The 23,328-nt window shown below is 37.0% G+C and overlaps 1 protein-coding gene across 3 annotated transcripts in view; it reads right to left on the bottom strand.

Moving 5' to 3' along the window:
- LOC117334855 (gonadotropin-releasing hormone receptor-like) overlaps window positions 1–23,328 on the bottom strand; it is a 119,359-nt gene that overhangs the window by 49,299 nt on the left and 46,732 nt on the right. Inside the window, exon 3 of one of the 3 annotated variants that reach the window (XM_033894680.1) lies at window positions 5,771–6,196. In XM_033894680.1, the coding sequence (XP_033750571.1) occupies window positions 5,771–6,196 (426 nt within the window). The remainder of the gene's footprint in view (window positions 1–5,770; window positions 6,197–23,328) is intronic. The other 2 variants (XM_033894681.1, XM_033894682.1) reach the window with 2 other exon arrangements.

Raw genomic sequence — 23,328 nt, 5'->3', positions numbered from 1 at the left:
GGTTAGTTCAAATTAAACCTGAAATAGCTATCTTTTAAATTTCAAACATGTTGAATAATTATACAATAGACAAATTATCAATTTGGCTCAAATACTGAATTTGATTGTTCTCGATGATCAAAATTTTGTTAAATCAACAGAAGACTTTGTATCAAAAGAGGGTATTTTTCTAAAAATCAAACCTTTATTTTCAGTATATTTTTCAATGATCGAATTTTCGAGAAATGTCTATTTCCCCGAAAAGAGTGACTATGAAATCGTTTGAAAGTAAGCTCAGATCATGTATACAAATAATTTCAATCACTTCATATGTTAATTATTGATCTTGATAGTGCTGATGGAACTATGTGGACATCGGGAAATTGAAATAGCAATGTATATTTTTGCAACTTTATTCCAGGCTGTCTTTTAATACAGTATTATATTAGATCATTTAGTTCCAATATCATCTAAAACTACTTCCTGCCAAATCGCAACCGGAAGAACACGAGCATCAGACTGATCCCATGTATGTTAATTGTCGCTTTAATTTCAACTAAAGGCCACGTGGTGAACTATTTGTAGGAAATCTAGTGACATGATCGACCCTTCTCCATACTACATCCAGGTCTCCACTTATCAAGTGGTGCTGATGAAAATCTCATTAATTTAATATTTGATCTCTTGCAAGAACAACAGAAGAACTTTTTAATCAGGGTTTGTATAAACTGGTACAGGCAGAAATGAAGGGAAGACTAATGTAATTGCTAGCATGACAGTTGTCACGGAAATAAATATATTCGCACATCCTATAATGTATTTGCTTGATACAGTGTAGAGACTACATGCAGCCAACATATATAATCCCTAGTAAGGAGCAGAAATGAGGCTTTTAAAATCACACAAAGCCACGCATCATTGATGATTTCTAGTTGATACTGGTAGCAGTACCAGTCTTGATATCGTCAGAAGTCCCAGCGATTGGTCCTTGGAACTTGTGTAAACTATTTACACTCATTCTAACATATGAGATTATTTGGTCCAATTACTCCTTTCTTACTATAAGTTTTGCGAACTGAATATCCTGCTAATATATTTGGTATGTGTATAAACAGAGGTAACACTTTAAATATCAACAACGAAAAAGATATAACCAGCAAGTTGTCAACGTTATCATTCATTAAGGTATTACTGCTCTTGATGTCACGTTTAGTATGTTTAAGTGAAAGATACATTATTGTACATGTATGTATATGTAGACGTACAGGTATACTGTACGTGGAAGATACGTCATTGTATGTATATATAGACATACAGGCCTAGGTATACTGTACGTGAAATATACATTGTTGTATTTATAGATAGACATACAGGTATTTATAGATAGACATACAGGTATTTATATATAGACATACAGGTATTTATAGATAGACATACAGGTATTTATAGATAGACATTCAGGTAAACGTTAGACACATTGTTGTAGGTACATATGTATAGATAGACATACATGTACATAGCATCGTGTTCTACATTAATGTAAATATTGCACATTTAGATATACAGACGAGACATTCTCAATGGAATCATTTTGAAAGAAATGGTTTGCTGTCTGCAAGACAAGTTTGTGACACTGTTTACATCACGACTAAACAATTAACTTATTACTATGAAAAATAGGATAAATATTGAGCAAATAACACATAATATATTTATTGGATTTATTGACAAACCTATCATATTACTTAAGTTTTAATGACCAACGTGAGTTAATCATGCACACAACACATGTCTGGCTCTTACTTAACTACGTGAGTTTCGAGTGTCATTTCCAATAATACTTTTGATGCAAATACAAGTACTTACCAGCAGAAGTGAGCGCCTCTTTGAACAGCACACAAAGAGAAATACTAGTCCGAACGTCAGACAACTACAAATTTAAAATCTCGAATCCGGAACCGATGTCAGTTATTTTGATATACGTGACTATATGTGTCGGTTCGAGTGAAGAATGATCAGGTTCCTATTTATTTCCTGGTGTAATAGATGTCATTGATAAAACCTTATTTTAATGACTCTTATCACTGGACCTTGTTTTAGATGACCGAGTGAAACGAAGGGAGAAACTCATCATAATGGTGTCTCAAACATAGATACATACATGTAGTGTGTGGTGTACGTTCGTTGTAGTGATTTAGACATATTATTTATCTAACGTGCAATTATATGCTGAATAATACTCTTCTATTGTTAGCTTGTCTGCTTTATTTTATGGCCTACACACTTTGACAGTGACATCATATACTGAGTACCACATGTGGTTCCATACTTTTAACTCCTGGGATTCCTTGTTTCCTGAACTCATTCGCTTCCGTATGCCTTACATAACGCCACCTGTCGGACATAACGCCACCGGTCAGATACATGTCATATGTCGGACATAACGCCACCGGTCAGATACATGTCATATGTCGGACATAACGCCACCGGTCAGATACATGTCATATGTCGGACATAACGCCACCGGTCAGATACATGTCATATGTCGGACATAACGCCACCGGTCAGTTACATGTCATATGTCGGACATAGCGCCACCGGTCAGATACATGTCATATGTCGGACATAACACCCTGTAAGATACATGTCATATGTCGGACATAACACACTGTAAGATACATGTCATATGTCGGACATAACACCCTGTAAGATACATGTCATATGTCGGACATAACGCCACCGGTCAGATACACGTCATATGTCGGACATAACGCCACCGGTCAGATACACGTCATATGTCGGACATAGCGCCACCGGTCAGATACATGTCATATGTCGGACATAACGCCACCGGTCAGTTACATGTCATCTGTCGGACATAACGCCACCGGTCAGATTAATGTCATATGTCGGACATAAAGCCACCGGTCAGATACATGTCATATGTCGGACATAACGCCACCGGTCAGATACATGTCATATGTCGGATATAATGCCCTGCCTGATACATGTCATCTGTCTGAAATAACGCCACCTGTTAGATACACATCATATGTCAGAAATGACGCCTTCTTCCGAATATAATGTCACATGTCGGATATAAAATCAAATGTCGGAAAATATGTACCCCGTAGAAGACAACGCCACCTGGCGGATATAATGCCCTGCCTGATACATGTCATCTGTCTGAAATAACGCCACCTGTTAGATACACATCATATGTCAGAAATGACGCCTCCTTCCGAATATAATGTCACATGTCGGATATAAAATCAAATGTCGGAAAATATGTACCCCGTAGAAGACAACGCCACCTGGCGGATATAATGCCCTGTCTGATACATGTCATCTGTCTGAAATAACGCCACCTGTCGGATATGATATCTTATGTCGGAAATTATATTCCCCGTAGACGATAACGCCACCTGTCGGAAATAATGTCACTTGTTTGAGAATATACCTCTACCGGAATTGACGCTACCAGTCGACAATAACGCCAGCTGGTGGACGCAGTATCGTTTCCTTAAACATATTATAAGAGCGAAGCTCTTCGGGCAGCGAAGCTGCCCGAGCGAAGCCCTTTACCGTTAACGTGCAAGTACAAGATGTATGTACAATATTCTAGTCCATCTTCGCATAACGTCCTGCGGGATGGTACAGCCAGAAAAAACTTCTGCCGGAAACGGAAACAGTTAGGAGCCCGGTGCAGATGTCTGCAGAAACTGTTAACATAAAAGTCTATATAACGTACCATCCAGTTGGTGTGTTTATAATGCTGACTAATGATTTTTATAAAATTTATCTCTTATAGCGTGCGAATAAAATATAGCTCGAGTTAAGGTTTCGAGGACGGAACTTGGAACATTCGGCATATTTCCGAAGATTGCCGGAAATTAACCGAGATGTTGCGATTGCATTTGGACGGAAAGTACCGACAGTTCCCGGTTGCAGAATCGGTATGTCGAAAATTACCGATCGTTAACGACTCTCAAAGGTCATGTCATATAAGGTCACATTCTCATTATTAAACGCCAACGTTTATCACTATATTTTTATGTTGTACATTGGCATACTAGCTAGCTTCGCTCTTTTCAGGCATTGCCTGTTTCATATTATAAGCAACTATCATCAAGATCCAGATACCGATGCAGGACACGTGCTATATTATGTATCTGACTGATCTACGTATTTGTTCAGGCGAGAGACGTGTGGTAGTTTACACTGTGAAAGTAAACGGGGCGATTAATTGATAATAATAATCACATTTTAATAAAATATCCATTTAGAATGTCTCGTTGCTATTGATATATTGATAATATGAACAAAAGCACACACAATACAATATAAAAAGTCGACAATTGTTGAGGCAGCTATAGGGACGTCGTTTCAAAACCCAGATTTATGTAATGCAAAAGCACTCGATATGGACCACAAAGTCAGCCATCCACGACGACCATACCCAAAACAACGGCTAGAGGTCAGCCCGCCACAAGGTAAACATGCAGGAGAGGACATTCGGACACCAATATAGGACGGAAACACCTTTAAGGTTAGGGAGAATAGTAGTCCTGTTAATTAATGTTGAATACCATGTACCTAGTCTATCTATAATATTCTAGTTGATATATTCATTTAAATATGGATAACGATATAACATTTAATTATGTTATTTGTTTCATCGAATATAAAAATACAAACTTTTTAACGTGTTAGAAGAACATGCCCTATCGATGAATTACAGCGGTATTGCGATACTGCTGAATGTCTCACGTTGTACACGTTGTACACGTTGTCTTAACAACTAATAACGTCTATGAACATTAAATTCATCAAAAACTTAATGTCTATTATAGTGAAAAAGATCATGTTAGTATTAAACTGGAAATGATTTTTTTTTTCTTTTTTTTTTCCAAATTCATGAATGCAATTGACTGTTGCCCTAATTGAGACTTCCACATGGAATATTTTGCAAATTTTTATCATATCGTCTTAATACCGAAAAGGTCAAAGGTATTTTATATCTGGCATTTCCATACACAAATGGCAAACTATTGAAAACATATCCTGAGATAAGAATAATCTAGGTACTCAGATGTTGCCATTGTCAGAGGTCATGTACGGTTGTAGTTCTAAAATAAGATTAGTACAAGGCTCCCATACTGAGCAGGGCCTATTTATATGTAAATCACTCTCCAGACTTGTGTCTAGTATCGATTGTATTACTTACAACGTCTTAGCCTTGTCAATGAATTATCGATTAATAGTGTGTTTTTATTGTTATTATTTTTTAAGATAAATTGTGACCATACCAATATTTCTGATGATGCCTAATGTTGTCGTTTCACGACAGAGTGCCAGCATATATATGATGACAGTAAAAAAAAAAAATAAAAAAAATGGCCAGGTGAAACGGTGTTTCCTTCTCGTGCGGAATTTTGTCTAAACAAAAGTTATCTCCCTTTATTAATCAGCTAGTATGAAAGGCTTTCAATTTGGCTTGGTAAAATCAATAAAAGCTCACCAAAGAGGAATTGCTCGTAAATTATTTCCCTATAAAAAATGAAATTTGATCAAAATGAAAAACACGGAACACCTTGAAAACAATCAAAAAGCACATTTGTATTATGGATCCAAAAAGCAAAGAATTTGATGTTGATTTTTTTTTCGACTATGAAATAAAATTATCTTTTAGAAAATAAAGAATAATGCCAGACTCATGCTGCATGCGTTTTTTGCCCTATTGGTTTCGTCCATATTGATTACCTAGTAACACTGCAGGGAGGGCACTGACCTTCATACTTAGAGCGAGCGGTAACCCGAAGGGAGATAACTGGAGTTCTAATCCTAAAGCTTGCTTTTTCGCCTTCTTTCACCAAGAGGTAGATGGAATCGTTTCCACTGGGTTTTGAAACAACAGTCCTCCACACTAACCTTGGTCTATGCACCTTGCATAACTGGAAAGCTCCATATATGATTGGATTCAGCATGGAATTGGAAAGACCCATAGTGGACAGGCCGGCCATAAGCGATGGACTCAACTCTTTCCATTGGCCGAATGCATTTCCGGTGAATAGCACGTAATATGGAAACCAACAAACGACAAAGGCAATGACGATGAAAATGGACATGCGCAAAGCTTTCCTTTTGGCTTTCTTTAACAAATTATTTCTAACTTGTCCTCGCCCAAGGTCTTTTATATTCGATGTGGAGTCATTACCTGAAAGTAAAGAAAAATAAAACATTTATTGAATTAAAAAGTATTTACATTTCGTCAATGAATTGAAAAGGTAACCCCTTGGTGATGACATGTTACAGCGGATCATTTTTGTCCCCAAATGTGAAGCGGAAAACGAAACAGAACCAATGGATCTACAAGATGTGCCAATCCGATCCCTACAATTGATAGGTATAGGGACAGCGGGTCTTTTGACCATTTCCGAAACAAAAGGCATGAGTGAAGCCATCCCTAGATCCTACGAGGAAGTGTTGGTTTTACAATCAGATTAAATTCGTTGGATTTGACGCCATGCATCTACACTTGTGCACGGGTTCATTAATACAGGTTTAACTAACGAAAGGTGATTGCCAGAGTACTTATCAATAGCCGTTAAAATCTCGGCTGCCGAATAAAGAAGGAACACATTTCTTTATTGCTTGAACTGATTATATGAACCTTAACCGTGTTGTATGAATGCTATGCAGTGATTAACTAAATACATAACTACCTGTACGAGACAGGTAATTGAGACAACACTCCGGATATAGCTGTTATTACCATTCTTGAGTTTAGTAACCATAACCAACAGTAAGGGGATACTTTGGAGATTACACAGCAAGATCTACAATCCCGAATAACTGAATCTTGATAGGACCATCGGTTTAGTCTGTGGCATTTCGCAAGAAGCTGAACTGATTGTTTGATGAATCGTAGTCATTGTATTACCTATTTACTGGTAATCTTTGAAACCTTCGAAATATGAGCATGTAAAAAATTTCCCAAAACGAAATAGAATTGGTCATTTTTAGGTTTCCATATTCTAAAGTTTTGATTGATGCCCAGAAGTTTTTTTCCCGAACATTCTTCTTTTCGCTGTTAAACAAGGATTTAAGAAATGGCAGATAATTTTTTTTTCTTCATATTTTGTGCAAATTAGTGGGCGACCTTTTTCGTGATATTCTATTTTCGAAACAGAGAGACATAATAAGTTAACAGAAGATGGTTTATATATTCTCGTTTTCCGTAAATTGGTTCTAAATATCTCTATGGTGTATCGCCCCTTAGATAGAAACAAGAAAATTATATGAAAGAAAGGCAACAAAAGAGCAAGACATAATTTTAAAACAAAGGCAAGATAATAATTGAATAAAGAAACTAATTTATCTGTGAAGAAATTTATTAACAGTAACTTTCTTTAATACTGATGTATCAAAACATTTGTACAATTATGTCTTGATAGAGTTGTGATGCGTAGACAGACATATTGGCATCTCGCTCCGTCTCTCTTGGGAATATGATAGTCGTACATAATTGAATGTACTCAATTTGTCCGAACCTTAGTGGATCAGGTCTCCATCGGGACCCACACACGTCTAAAGGTAATTAGAAAAATACGGGAAAACTCTCATTGCTGATGCCAGAGTGAAACATTATTACGTCTGAACCATCTCCATTCAAGAATATTGCTATTGATTAGTTTAAAAACCATCATTCAGTATAAAGTAACATTGTTCCTGTATTTATATGGTTACCCGTCACTTTCTCCCAGCCATTCTTACTTCTCAAGAATGTTAGTTCAAAAGTGTTTTTTTTCCCTTTTTTTTTATTATTATTATTAATTTTCTACAGTGACGGAAAGAACCTTGGCAGGTGATCATTTTCATTCCCATCAGTACGATATTGATAACAATTGTAAATAATAACAAAATCATAAACTAAAAGCAAACCAAATGACGAAACACATCAACTTTATAACAGAATTGTGAAATATGTTTTATCATTTTATTAAACTAAACATCTCTTTCTGGTCTAGATCGAAGTGGTTTAATAAGCCAAGGACACTAGAGCAACTTTTGAGAATAAATAAAATAGGAGATTTAGAACCTGTTTATAACCTAGCCATTGATCTACCATATATAAATATTCAAATGGCATTTTCAGAATTGATATGAAGCACTGGTTTGTTGGGAATGGACAACATGGACGGCTTATTTTTCCAATATCAAAATATTCAGCAGTAACTCCTGTTGTCTCAGGTGATTCTTATAGACGTTTTCTATTTAGTTTTAAAATTAAAATATAAACATTCGGATTAAACTACAAGGCTATTAACTTGAACAGCTTTTTACAGTTATCGGCTCATCCATCGATAGACAATTTTATCATCTCGTCAAATACTTAATTAGATTAGGGTTGGTTAAATGTAGGGTTAAGGTACGTGTTTTACGGGTTATTAAAAGCACTTATGAGAGTTGAAAATCTACACAAGAAATTCCTCTCAGTGCCAATAATTAGCCGACCACCAGCGAGGTCAAATTTGACAGCCCACACGGCAGCTGTCACGTTTCCCGCTGTTCATAGTAGCCATTAGTGTTTGCTAAACCTTTCAATATTTCATATTTCTAAAGGGGCTGAATGAGCGCGTGATAGGACCAACAGTACGTTCTCGCTCGTGTGTTAGAATAATCCAACATATATTTATTTCTCTTTTTACAATATGAATGTTTGGCGATCTCAATTCTTGAATCATTAATATTTATCATTCTAAATGGAAACACATAACAGCAATGTTGCGTAAGAAAATGTTATGGTTTCAATCTGGACCGTAAATACGGATAAAGGCAAGTATGTTTAACTTAAGTATCTTCAAATTTGACTTTACAAGTGTTCTCTATTATAGCATCAATTAAATTGCTGTGCTTCCAGCTGATTTACTACACCTTTCCAAACAATTGAGCCAATACATAAGGTGTATATCATTATACCAAAACAAGTGCAATTGATGAAATTGTAAAAATATGCTAAAACAATTATATTAAGACGTTGATTCATTGCAGTATATACAAAACACTCCTAAGGTGTTCACTATTATTTTAGATAAATCGCTCGTTTCATCTTCGTCTTTCTCGTATAGCTTGCTAAGAGACGTTGTGTATTCCCAAGACTCTGTAAGAGAATATGTCAGGATAGATACCGACCGTGGGATATGTCATACCGACCGTGTGATATGTCATATCGACCGTGTGATATGTCACACCGACCGTGGGATATGTCATACCGACCGTTTGATATGTCATAACGACCGTGTGATATGTCATATCGACCGTGTGATATGTCATATCGACCGTGGGATATGTCATACCGACCGTGTGATATGTCATACCGACCGTGGGATATGTCATAACGACCGTGTGATATGTCATACCGACCGTTTGATATGTCATACCGACCGTGGGATATGTCATACCGACCGTGTGATATGTCATACCGACCGTGTGATATGTCATACCGACCGTGGGGTATGTCATACCGACCGTGTGATATGTCATACAGACTGTGTGATATGTCATACCGACCGTGAGATATGTAATACCGACCGTGTGATATGTCATACCGACCGTGTGATATGTCATACCGACCGTGGGGTATGTCATACCGACCGTGTGATATGTCATACAGACTGTGTGATATGTCATACCGACCGTGAGATATGTAATATCGACCGTGTGATATGTCATACCGACCGTGGGATATGTCATACCGACCGTGGGATATGTCATACCGACCATGGGATATGTCATACCGACCGTGTGATATGTTATACCGACCGTGTGATATGTCATACCGACCGTGTGATACAGTGTATGTCATACCGACCGTGTGATATGTAATACCGACCGTGGGATATGTCATACCGACCGTGTGATATGTCATACCGACCGTGGGATATGTCAAACCTTGGCTGATAACCTTAATACATATCAGGGTATCACAGGTACTTTATTAACGTATTCAGTTTCTAGTTATATATACTTGAAGGTTACAAAGAGGAGATTATTAATGTACTAAAAGGGGATATTAAGGGTTTGACATATGCAGGAACTGAGTGACAAGCCAAATTGATTGATGGATGAGATAGATGGATAACAATGAAACGGTAGCAGTTGGTAAATTAGAAACTGACGCTATAAACATTGTTCTTAAACATTATAATGTGTAGCTCATCTAACACGACAGTGAATTAAAGACAAATGATTTATCTAGATACATTCGCCATTTTGAATCATGTGTTGCTAAGGTGTATCAGCTTACGATGGTAATTTTCTGGTATCTCATAATCGCATCTTTCTTGATCTAATGAGCTGTATACCCAAAGTAAACAAACGAGGAAACTATCCCTAATTACCATGGTATGAGCATCATGTTCAGTTACCAAACAGATTGAAATGTTTGTTCTAATGTCGACAATCTTGTAAATGAGTTTGTTCTCATGTCTTATTTCGGGGGATGACGACGGCTTATTCAGGAAATCACTCAAGTTGCAGTTTAAAAATACGATGTATTACCATTGTTCATTAAACTTGAATAACCGATATATATATTTATTTTCTCCGGATGTTTGGTAAATATTTAGTTATTCAAACACTCTACATTTATCAACAATCTCAGCGTTACTGTTATGATGTCATTGAACGTCACGACCATTGCGCCAAATTTATTTCAATTCTCAACTCTCACGTCTACCACTGACAAATTGATATACCGGCAATTCAAAGGAATCCTGAATATACAGAGATGGACTATCATACATTGTTTATTATGTAAGTGACGCATGTCATCAAAGCGTGACGTAAACAGATGACGTAAATTTTAAATACTATTACTTCTCATGGAAATGTCACCACCTTGCGTATTCGAATGCATGCACATTTTTTTTTTGTTGAATTAACGTATTGATTCTAAACATCCGATAGTTCTACTAATTTCCAGATCATTTCAGTAATATCTTTGCAGTTAAGGAGTTACCGGCTTTCATACGACACGCATGCCGAAAGAGTTATGTTACAATTGACACTATCAAGCCCCTCTAATGGACCGAAGTATGTTAATGCTGAGCTCATCGTCGTATCGTTCAAACATCGAAGAAGTAATTCGTTAGAGTGTTGCGTGTTGTTTAAGTGTTTCCAGGGACTAATAATTATTTAACGGCAGGTGAAAGTGTCATTGTCCTTTCAGAACCCGATCAGGAAATGAAGATGCATTAAATGAGCGAATAAATCAGCCATATTACTCCGTCTGATGAGCAACAAAAATCTTAATTCGATCACCCTTTGACGCATTACGTCTTAATATATTCAACCTTTTCGATTAATTTCATGTTTCAGGCAAATTTTCCATGTATGGAAGATTGAACATTTCTGGAAACATAAGTAATTTTCCAGACCTTCGCTATACATACTCCCAAAGGGCGTACGACAGTTTTCAATATAAAGTTAAACACTCATAATGCTACCTCATAAACCGATTTTTTTCAATCGACAATCACACGTTAGTTTGAGCACCATTCGTAGGAGTCATTACCCTATGAGCTCTGATACATATGTAAATATAGTCAGGGGCCATATTGGTCTGTGAAGCCAGGAAAACGACATAACAACACCATGGAATATAAAGGGGACGTATCTTTATTTTCATGCTAAGAGAATGTTTTTCTTCTTCGGTAATCTATTATTAATTGTGCTCTTTCACTGCAAACAATGTTATAGGACTTCATTCACGAAAAAATAGATTCTAAAATGAAAAAAGTATTTTCCCTGTGACATTTTATTCTTATTTGTTTACTCTAAAGAATGGATATTGCGGAAATTAACACAAAAAGGCATAACATTTTTTTACAACAAAGCAAATGGGAGCGCGAAGTTTACTTATGTCAATTTTCATGACATCGGCTCATTATTTCCTGACCGAGTGGTATCCTCTTAAAACATCCTGGGCTGTATGTGATACAATATTTGGGGTTTCTTTGTAGTGTAATACCATTAGTTAAACAATCTGATGACTCCCTGCAAACGTTGTGATACAGTAGAAGTGGCCCGGGTGGACCTCATCGGCTAAAGATATCTGTCTGTTGAGGAAAGCCATAGACGACAGAATAATTGCAGCACCGATGAGGGGAGATAACTCATGTTTATATCTATATTTTACCCACATCAGTCTGTGTCTGTACTGACACACTATTCAGATGTAATAGCCGTTGTCCTCTCGAGGGAGACATACGGTCAGTATCATCATTACAACAGCCAAGCCGAGATCTGATGATATATCGACTTATTACGTGGCCATATTGTTCTTTATTTACTGTTTTCAGAATTTAGATGAGAGGAGAATGAGAACCTTATTCAGTTTATAGTGCTCCCATGGTTTTTGGAGACTAGCATATTATTTCATTAAGGTAGAAATCAGGTCCGACAACATCTGAAAGATTGTAAAAGACACACGCATGTGCATTTCAAATATGAATTTGATAAGATAAACAGTATTTTCCGAACCCTGGCTAGACACATGCACCATACAGTGGTTTCATCAGGCTTCTGCTAGGAAACAGGGTTCGCTCGTGGTATTGGTTCCAAAATGCACCAGAATCCATTTAAATATCACTGTATCTTTAATCCGGCCGTTATTCGAGCGTTTTACGACAAATATAAAAGCCATGGAATCGATTTTTTTTAGATTTGTCTACATCGCAGAGATAAAATCAACTGAATGTAGATTTTTTAAATCTAATTATAACACAAACGCGATAAGGGAAAAATATGGCAGAAAAATATGTCTACGAGGAGACTCCATATAAGGTAAATATATAACACGACCAGGTGTTTCGGAAGGGAGCAATCTACAGATTCATCAGCGAAACACACCGTGTTTATCGCCGCAAAATCCATGTACTGCCATGTCCTCAAAATGTGGACCGAGGTAATAAAAACGGAATCAATGGGCATGTAGAACTCTATCTTATCTATAGTCATACCACACAAGAGACGCGATCTTGGTAATCATATCGTTTACTTTACCTCCTCGATTGTAAAACTACCAGCTACTTCTAGCGAAAGTAACACGATATTCAAATTACTTCTAAAACTTCAAAAGCTGATAGTAAGAACAATCAATTTTTACTTTCGTTATCCGCATTATAAATTGATGTCGTTACTTCATTTTTCTTTTCTTCAACAATTAGGCAAAGCTTGATTTTGCTGGCTTCCCTACTGAACTTCAATCTATCTGGCCCTAAGCCTTACTGATGAGAAAGTTTTATGATGCAGCTTAATCACATCAATATATTACTATTTGATCTTTTAGGATTTATTCATATGTCTGTCTTTTTCAAGTCTCTCCAATGTTGAGAGCTCTAGGCTTCTGTGAATAATTTGCTACATCGTCAATAAACAACTTCTGAGAAGTATAGACTTCAAAGGCTGCAAAATGTCATGTATAAATTCACACGGGATTCGACCATGCACTATATAAGAGTTAGGTAAGTAATGACAACGACGGTATGGTCAAATATCGGTACTTGATCCTAACAAACAGATGTTCGCTTGATGCGTATTACTGGAAATAGATAATTGGTCTTTTAGTTATAACAAGTACAAACATACATAATGCAAACGCCCTAACAATCGTGCGTAAACAGCACTTCCACCGGTATCAGCTTTAAAAGGTACTAAAGGGACAAGAGAGATATTTGGAATTAAAATATATCAGTGATAAAATCGAACAAAATGTTTAAATAGAAATATGAGTTTTGGAATTTTTTAAGATACGTTTTGCAGAACCCAAGTGAGTTAGTACGTACATTGCGCTACATAGGTCTCTGTGTATCACCTACTGGTTGCTATTTCACATACCTCAATGTCAGTGTTGTACGTCCAATTATGGCGACATGCCATCAATAAACTGGGGTTACTAATGAACACGGTTTTCACGCATTAGATATATTCTGTGGATTGAACACTGGAGTCGTGATTATCAGTATGTAGCTATTATCTACTTTCACTGCTACGACTCTGTTTTATTAAATGGGTAGTGAGATGACATGTCGTTTATTATTTTGTTAAATCTTTAAAGTCTATCAGTGTAATGCCCCAGTGGTTGGTTTATTTTCAATTTAATTTTTTATGTTAACTTTTTCCAAAAAATCGACCAGTTATCTTGTGTTTTCAGTTGTCCAGCCAGTCAGAAATCGTTTATGACGTCATAATATTGATAATGACTTGACGTCAGAAATTGTTTATGCAACAAAAAGAATGTTTGGTTGATAAAGCCCTCCATATTTTGATTGTAAAAACTATCATAATTTAAGTTTTCTTAGTTATGAGATGAACAATTCACGTTTGTTTCATATTATATTAGATTTAATGAAACTCGTCTCGAAGATAAAATTTTTGCTAGCTAAGGGTCGCAAAAATGAAAACTTTTTAGACTCGTTTCATGAAATATCATATTAAATAAAAACTGGTTTAAGTTCCTATATGTAATAATTTTATGTATCACATTGCATTATCGTTTATTATATCACTGGAGATTGAAAGTATCGAGCTAAAATGTATATATTGATAATGAGACTTTCTATTGACTTGTTTTATAGTTAATGTTGGAGCGTTAATTCATTGCTACACTTATATTAAATTATCTGATGACATTTGATAAGCCGCAAAACATTGAGAAATACTGACTTTGATAACAACATTAAACACGCACCTTCAAAAAATTATATTAGATTCCAAAGAAGTGAATCTTTAAGTAACAGTTCACGATCATCATCTGGATCTGAGATACTTATCTCGTTAAATCTGTCTATTGGTAATGAGATATGTTTGAAAGCCATCAAATTCTTTTTGTGAAACACATTTTTATTACATTATAAATCGAAAAAAGATTTTTTAAATGTTTCACTAAGATGAATTTCGCCTGTTGCAGCGACTTTATTACTTTCCTCTAACGGTTTTCTACAAATTTATTTAGATTTAATAGCACTTTTACGACTTCAACGATTAGGCGAACAGCATAAATGAAGTTAATTCTTGCAGCATCCCCAGTTGCACTGGAATTCATATTTTCTGTGATGAATTTCAATAAGGAAGAACCCTTGGAACGCAACATAGTTAATGTTGCATTTTTACGTGAAACATACTTAACTCGTTATATATTTAATAACTAAATACTTTTAACTTTTCCGCGTCAGTTATACTCGCTTTACATCTGGTGTCCCAATGTACAACAATGTTCAACAATGTATATTTTGCGCAAATGCTAGATCCTAATTAGCAAGACATTGGGGCGCAACATTAGCCCGTATGCAAAACATTAATTAACCCATGGATAACAACCGTTTTATCTTCCCTGTGTCCTCTCCGAAAATGAGCTATAAGGTATCATCGCCATTACATATTGATGCTCTGAGATAAGAAATAAAATAGGACAATCCGGAATCAAGATTGATATGATAGTACAAGAGGCAGATATTAACAAAACAAACTGAGAAGTATATACAGTCGAGCCAAAGGTATAGAAAGAACGTTTAGTACACGTGTATGAACTAAAACGTGATAACTTGGGGACTCTTAGGATTGTACACAGGGCACTGCATTGCTCTTATACTTCATTCAGTCACTAAATAGACGTGACTTAATGACCCGTGAAAAGTTGATTCCATACTGGGATGCTTGGTTAGAGCATTCTTGACTGCAGTGTCAGCTTTCCCACTTCCTCGGGCAGCGGTGTTGGCATTTGTATACCCGGAAGAAAAGGCTTTGGATAAGTGAATTGTTCACACTGCCTCATTTTAGACTTTGAGAAGAACAGACAATCTGAGCAAATGACTCTTCTTTTCATGTTGTGTTTGCCAATTTGGTCAACAGTTAGATCAATTGCAGACGCCTCCGCCGAGAAAATTGAAGCACCGTCTGAGAGTCGAATGGAAGTGGTTGAGTTTGGAGAGCAGCCTGCGGAATGTGTTGGGAAGTGTGTTAGGAGTTCAAAAAATGTGTATTCTACACTAAGAATGGATGAGTTTTCTTTCTTGATTAATCAATTTTATGATAAATTAATGTTTGAGGTTTTATTTTGTCAACACAGTTATGTAAGTTATTTCGGTAGGTGAGATGTTAGAGAAGTGTTTTGCAGAGTTCTCAGAAGTTAAGCAATCCTAACACCAAATGTTGGAGTCAGCTTTTCGTTTTGAAGAAGTATCGTGAGACATTTTTAAGGAGTCTTTCAGTTCCGAAAAAGAAAACGGATAGTTGTAAACTTCTGCGCTTGTGGATTTAATGCTTACGTTTTGGTGATCATTTGCAATGTAAAGTTTGGACGCGAAGGATATGTTATTATATTCCAAGTGAGAAGGAACATGTGAAGTTATACGGATTATGTCCCATACCTTCTTTGTGTTTGATGGAATCTTATATTGAATATTCCTCCCAGCCTTCTCAAATCGATGGGATTTGCTTCTGTTTGGCAATTGATGTATTGCCGCAGGGCGGCTTTACGATTTGAGTGGCATTTGGAGGATTTCTCGAAGAGATGGAACTTTTTGTGTTTCGTTATGGTTTGGGGGTGGATTTTTCTACGATAGCAATGATTGTCCTCGTAAAAGTTTTAATTGAGTCTTCGATATCGTTAAAGTCTGCGTATATCGGTTTCTCTGTGCAAAGTTGCTGGAACAGTTTCAAGTCAGCATTTTGGAAATTACACCGAAGGACAGGTTCATCTAATGGTGGTCCAAAAATTCGTAAAATGGTCGGTTGTTTTTGGCATAGCGATTAATCGACGTGGATGAGAGATCCTGTAAAGGGATGTAGGTACAAAGTTTGGCTACCTTTATTGAACAAACACCAGTTTTCTTTGATGATGACATCATCAAAGTACATTGGATTTGGGTGATCCCAACGTAGTATGGAAATTATTGAAATCAAACATAACGATAAACGGGCTGGTAATCATGTCAATGGATTATTCAAGGAGTCGCCCGAAAAGGGGGCTTTGTGAGGAAAGTATACAGAGAAAATAGTTAATTGTATGTGAGGGTGACAGAGACAGCTACAGCCTGAAGGGTCGTAAAGAGCTTGATCTGCGAATGTGGACGACCAGCTATGCGTGTCTAAGTTTCAACGGGAAAAGGAACCTTTTTCATTGTCTCATGGAGACACAAGACTGCAGGATTTGTTATTTTTGATAGTAGTTCATGATGAAACCGCGTATGTTCCCTTGTGTAATGTCGTTGGTCTTTATCTGGTTGGTAACCTTTATGTTAACTGAAACGAAATATTTAACGATTTACTTTTTTAGAGACTTTGGCACTGAAAACATTTGCTAAATTATTATTGTCCTATTTGTTCTATCCGTAAATTGTCTTTTTGGGTAGCTCGCTTGCTTACAGTATATAAACTGTCATGCATTACCTTTTTTTTTTTTTTTTTTACAAAATTGTCCAAATCTCTTGAAATTTTTAAGTAACCATCAGCAGGCATCTGTATGTATTCGCTTCATTGTTACAGAGCGTTTAATGATGCACAGTCGAACATCGTTATTTGGAAGTCAGTGCGATCATGAATTTTGCTTTTCAATATTGGAACTGATTTCGTTCGAGTTACGCAGGGTGTTGAAATGATCAGAGTCTGATATAACGAAGGTTGGCGACTGAATAGTTATAACACGCGAACAAACAGAAATGGTACGAATAGAGCACTGAATGGTATCAATTTTCACATAGATAAAATGCCATTTTCTATTTCATTAGTGCCCAAAGAAGCATTCTGACTGAAGTACAAGAGCACTATCAAATTAATGATGTGGTGTTCTAGGAAGTTGATGTAGCACTGAATGGTACAAAAGAATCTGTTTTGTTTTGAAACAGAGTGAGAGATTTGTTAAATTGTTTGAATTTAGAAGGAAGTAACGAGGCAGTACCAACAACATGTGGACGATTTGACGCCTGCGGCTAGTTTAGGGGAATGCGATTAGGGTGCCGTTCCTGTAATTGTTGCAGTTATCTTCAAACGAAATAAATCAAGAGCGGCAAAGGACATTAACGCTCTCGTTAGCGTCAACGCCATATTAACTGTGAATCAACGGGCATTTCAGATAGTGCTCCTAGAATATACTGAATATGTTGAAAATGTTAGTACCAGTCATTTCAATTAGTAAGACACAGCTATTGACAATATGCGTTAAGGTTATACAAAAGAAATCTATTCATCTAAAAAATCAGAACGATGACTAAATGTAGAATTACACCATTTTCTGTAACAAATATAAAGAATATTTGAATAATGAAAACAAAATGCCGGCAATAATCCGCATAGTGGGAACTGGGTTTATTTTCAGAGTTGTAAATATGGCAAATGCAAGAAAGTTCAAACTAGCTCCAGGTGATCTTTATGATCCGAACCTTATATAATTTTTAAGCGAAATCGGTTCATCAGTATTTGACTGCTTAGAAGGTGGCAACAGAGTGGTCATAGTTAAATTCCGCATCGGTTGCAAAATAGCATTACCTTACAACATAGAATACAGACATTTTCTTTAAGTCCAAACCGACAAAACAATGGGAGATAAATACACAGACACATACATACATTTGCGTCGAGACCATCGAACAAGTACAATACATAAATAGTATTAAAAAAATAAATAAATGAGTAAATCAACATAAAAAAGATTTGGAAAAGTAAGGGAAGTATATTTTATGTTAATACGAAAACAAAACAGGAGTTTGGCATCTGATGACACTTTACTCATGGCATAACAATAGCCTGAAATAACAATAGCACATTATCATTTGAACATGGACAACGTCCTTTTCACATATGTAAAAATATATGAGGAAACACACTAAGTTAAAAGCACTATTATCTAAATTTGAAAATCGACAGACAATAGAAACGGCAGAGAGAGTGTGTGATCTTATTTTGGGAGGAGCCGTACTTCAGAATACTTGTGGTACAAATTAATGATGTGGAATTCCTTTTCATTATCATCGATGATTAACTATGAATATGTCTGATCCTGTACAATATAAAATATAAATAGGGGGTTATTTTCGGATGAGGGCAAGATATTTATGTTGTTTAGGAAAGTTACGTTGTATACGGTTTTATCAACAACTAGCAACTTAGTGATTGCCACTCATAATTTGTGTTTAACACCAATATATATTGCCTTGTACATTCTTGTCCCTTAGGAATCGCAAGCTATTGCTTTTTGTTTGTAAGTACGATATTTTATTTAATGGTTGTCGTAAAACGTGTATAAAGAAGACGAATCTGTATGGATCCATTTTTATGTTCGTCTTAAACCTCCCGACATAGCTGTGAGGATACACAGAAAAAACCCCATTAAAATGACGATATTAATTTATGGATACGACCACCTGCTGTGATATTGCCGTTGATATTATAGGTTGATACGAATTTAATACTATTTATCTAAGTGATATACAAAGAAAAATCTCCAATGCATCTTAACTTCATTCTATCATCAAAACATGATCTAATCGCTTGGAATTCGCGAGCTAGATCATATGATGAGAAGTGGTACTAATCTTGCGGGCTTAGGAATTGAAGAATAAATCGTCTTGCTTTGATTTATTGTCAAACACTCAAGGCCAAATCGATAAACTTTAGCAACTCTAGAGACATCAAAACAAACGTGTAGATCTCACGAATTCCGACGGAAGCTATACGGTGGAACAGGTGCCCTAGAATCGTTTCCTTCACCGCACGAGGTAACCGTGTATCGCCCATGATAAACGTATACAGTACTTGTTCGTATCGTTGTTGTGGTACCCTATTTTATATAGACAAGGTAAACACATGTCACTTCAACATTCCTTTTCCTAGTGGTAGCATGCAATCACAAATTGTCATGCTATATGAGCATACGGCTACCTATAAACTGGAAGCTGAAGAACACGATCATTTACAAGAGAGGAGAAAGAGAGATCCGAGGTCAGTCTAAAGGTCAATAAACTCACATTGTGTTTACTCTATCTCTACATCGCTATTGGTTTCATTAGGTATGTATCGCAACTAAGCTTAGATAAACCTACAGCCGCTTACTCCAACTGACGAGAAGACATGTGTTGATTTGGAAGTGGCTTTAGGAAAACATGACGAAACTATCATGTGTAATAGTTGAGAGAAGAATGCATATCGGTAATTGACACAGCTTACGATTGACAGTTCAATTACACCAGCCTACGGATGAAGACACTAATGAAGAAAACAAACGTTCGGCAAATCCGTAAATAAAGCATTAGGTCATCTACCAAAATCTTAAACACAAATACCCAGAATCTGATATTATATATTATACCGCCATCAAAACATAAGGTTATAATGAACTCAATTTGAAAAGCAATGCTATAATTCAAGAGTGATGTAAGAATCAACGCTACGAAGGGACAACCTATCAAGAGTTAAAATTAATAACCTATATTTGATAGTCATGCTAAGACACCAGTACACTGGGGAGACACCAAACATAGCCAAAATATGCTACTAATGACAGCTGAACTCTGGGAAGGTTCCAAAAATAACCAATATCTAATAGTGCGACAGCTGTACTCGTGGAAGGTTAAAACATAACCAATATCTGATACTAAGACAACTATACACTAGGGAGACACCAAACATAGCCAATATCTGATACTAAGACATCCGTACACAAGGAAGACACCAAATCGAAAAGACAACAGGAAAATATAATTAGAATGTAAGATAATTTTGTATTCATGATTCATGATCAGCCGTTTGAACAAATCCAACAAGTGTCCAAATGTAAGTTAGGATTCTTATTTAAAACAAAATCAAATAAGATATTTCAATTTCAAACCTTTTGCTTTTCGATCAAGAAAATCAAACATCGTCACGCAAATAATATACTTTAGCCATGTTTTACCTTACTTTTATTTACTTATTTATTTTTAAAGACACATTTAGATAAATAATTCGTTATAATGTCGGTATCCTATATTTTTTTTAAAGTCGATAAAGGAAACTTAAGAGAGACATCATCGTGTTACATGACATTTAAATGTCGATATTCATTAAGTTTAAAATGTGGCGTAGAAAGTGTATTGATACTACATATGTAGCCTTCCATTCAGAGTTGCGGGGGCATGTCAACTAATATGTAACGGCAATACAAAAAAACCCCCAAAAAAACCAAAAAAAACATTGAATATACAGCAAATTTCTTATATACCCGATTGGGCACCAATTAATCATTTACTCCCACAAACTGCAGGGTGGTTAAAAGGTATAAACGCCTTTTATTCATTCATTTTTTCCCAATCTGCTGAATATGTTCAGTGTAAAGTCTGACTTAAGACAGTTTTCCCTAGTAGGATGCATACGACAGAAAGCAATAATCACGTACGTATTAATGACAGGTCTCACTGTTTCATGCCCTTAATGACTCAAAAAAGCTTAACCGATACATAATCAAGATTTGCAGACGGCACCATTGATACAAAATGTTTAAATATGGTTTAAGTGTCATGTCGGTACCTCTAAGTATTCCTTTACTTCATTGATAACGTAGGAGACTTTAACTTGAAACAACAGAAAGGAAACAAGGATTTGGAAAAATATGACAGGGAGAAAAATTAACAAAGACACCGCTAAGAACAAATATATTGACACAAACTCAACTCAACAAAGGGGTAAATTGTCAATAAACTGTTTTACAGCTTCACCTTGGGAAAGCAGACATCTGTTACTATTACATAACCAGAATCGACTCTGTCAGTAAAGGTTTCGTCTCCAGAAATCCCCAAGGAACGGTAAACTCGAGATATAGCCAAACATTGTGAAGGAGTGTATTGTACTAACTAGCAGAAACGACCTGTCATATTTCTTAGATAACGTGGATGTCCTGTTACCGTCTAGAATCTGTCTATTTTACAGTGTGAATCATTAGGTTAGATGTCACCACCTTTAATATAATATATGTTTAAGAATGCTGTCTGTGTATGCATATCACACACTGTAAAACCAGATATCTACATTACATATCACTCTTCCTGTATGGTACCCCTCCCCTCTCTTCCTGCATGGTACCCATTAACTACAAACTTAAAACATAATGAAATACATGCCTATCCTTCTCTCGAAATTAACTAAAACACCCCTCATCCCCAGACATACACATCCCTCATCCCCGGACATACACACCCCTCATCCCCAGACATACACACCCCTCATCCCCAGATATACACACCTCATCCCCGGACATACACACCCCTCATCCCCAGACATACACACCCCTCATCCCCAGACATACACACCACTCATCCCCAGACACACATCCCTCATCCCCAGACACACACCCCTCATCCCCAGATATACACACCTCATTCCCAGACATACACACCCCTCATCCCCAGACATACACACCCCTAATCCCCAGACATACACCCCCCTCATCCCCAGACATACACACCCCTCATCCGCAGACATACACACCCCTCATCCCCAGACATACACACCACTCATCCCCAGATATACACACCTCATCCCCAGACATACACACACCCCTCATCTCCAGACATACACACCCCTCATCCCCAGACATACACACCCTTCATCCCCAGACATACACACATCCCTCATCCCCAGACACACATCCCTCACCCCTGACACACATCCCTAATCAGAAGACATACACACCCCTCATCCCCAGACATACACACCCTTCATCCCCAGACATACACACATCCCTCACCCCAGACACACATCCCTCATCCCAAGACATACACACATCCCTCACCCCAGACACACACCCCTCATCCCCAGACACACATCCCTCATCAGAAGACATACACACATCCCTCATTCCAAAATATACATCCCTCACCCCAGACACACACTTTTCATCCCCAGACACACATCCCTCATCCCCAGACATACACACCCCTCATCCCCAGACACACATCCCTCACCCCAGACACACACCCCTCATCCCCAGACATACATCCCTCATCCCCAGACACACATCCCTCATCCCCAGACACACATCCCTCATCCCCAGACACACATCCCTCATCCCCAGACACACATCCCTCATCCCCAGACACACCCCTCATCCCCAGACACACATCCCTCATCCCCGGACATAAACACCTCATCCCCAGATACACCCCTCATCCCCAGACACACACCTCTCATCACAAAACATACACACCCCTTATCACAAGACATACACACCCCTTATCACAAGACATACACACCCTTCATCACAAGACATACACACATCCCTCATCCCAAGACATACACACATCCCTCATCCCCAGA

Source organism: Pecten maximus, chromosome 9, assembly GCF_902652985.1.
Source record: "Pecten maximus chromosome 9, xPecMax1.1, whole genome shotgun sequence".
Lineage (NCBI taxonomy): Eukaryota > Metazoa > Mollusca > Bivalvia > Pectinida > Pectinidae > Pecten > Pecten maximus.
Note: the sequence above shows the minus strand (reverse complement) of the source record. Positions and strands in the feature narration are given on the sequence as shown.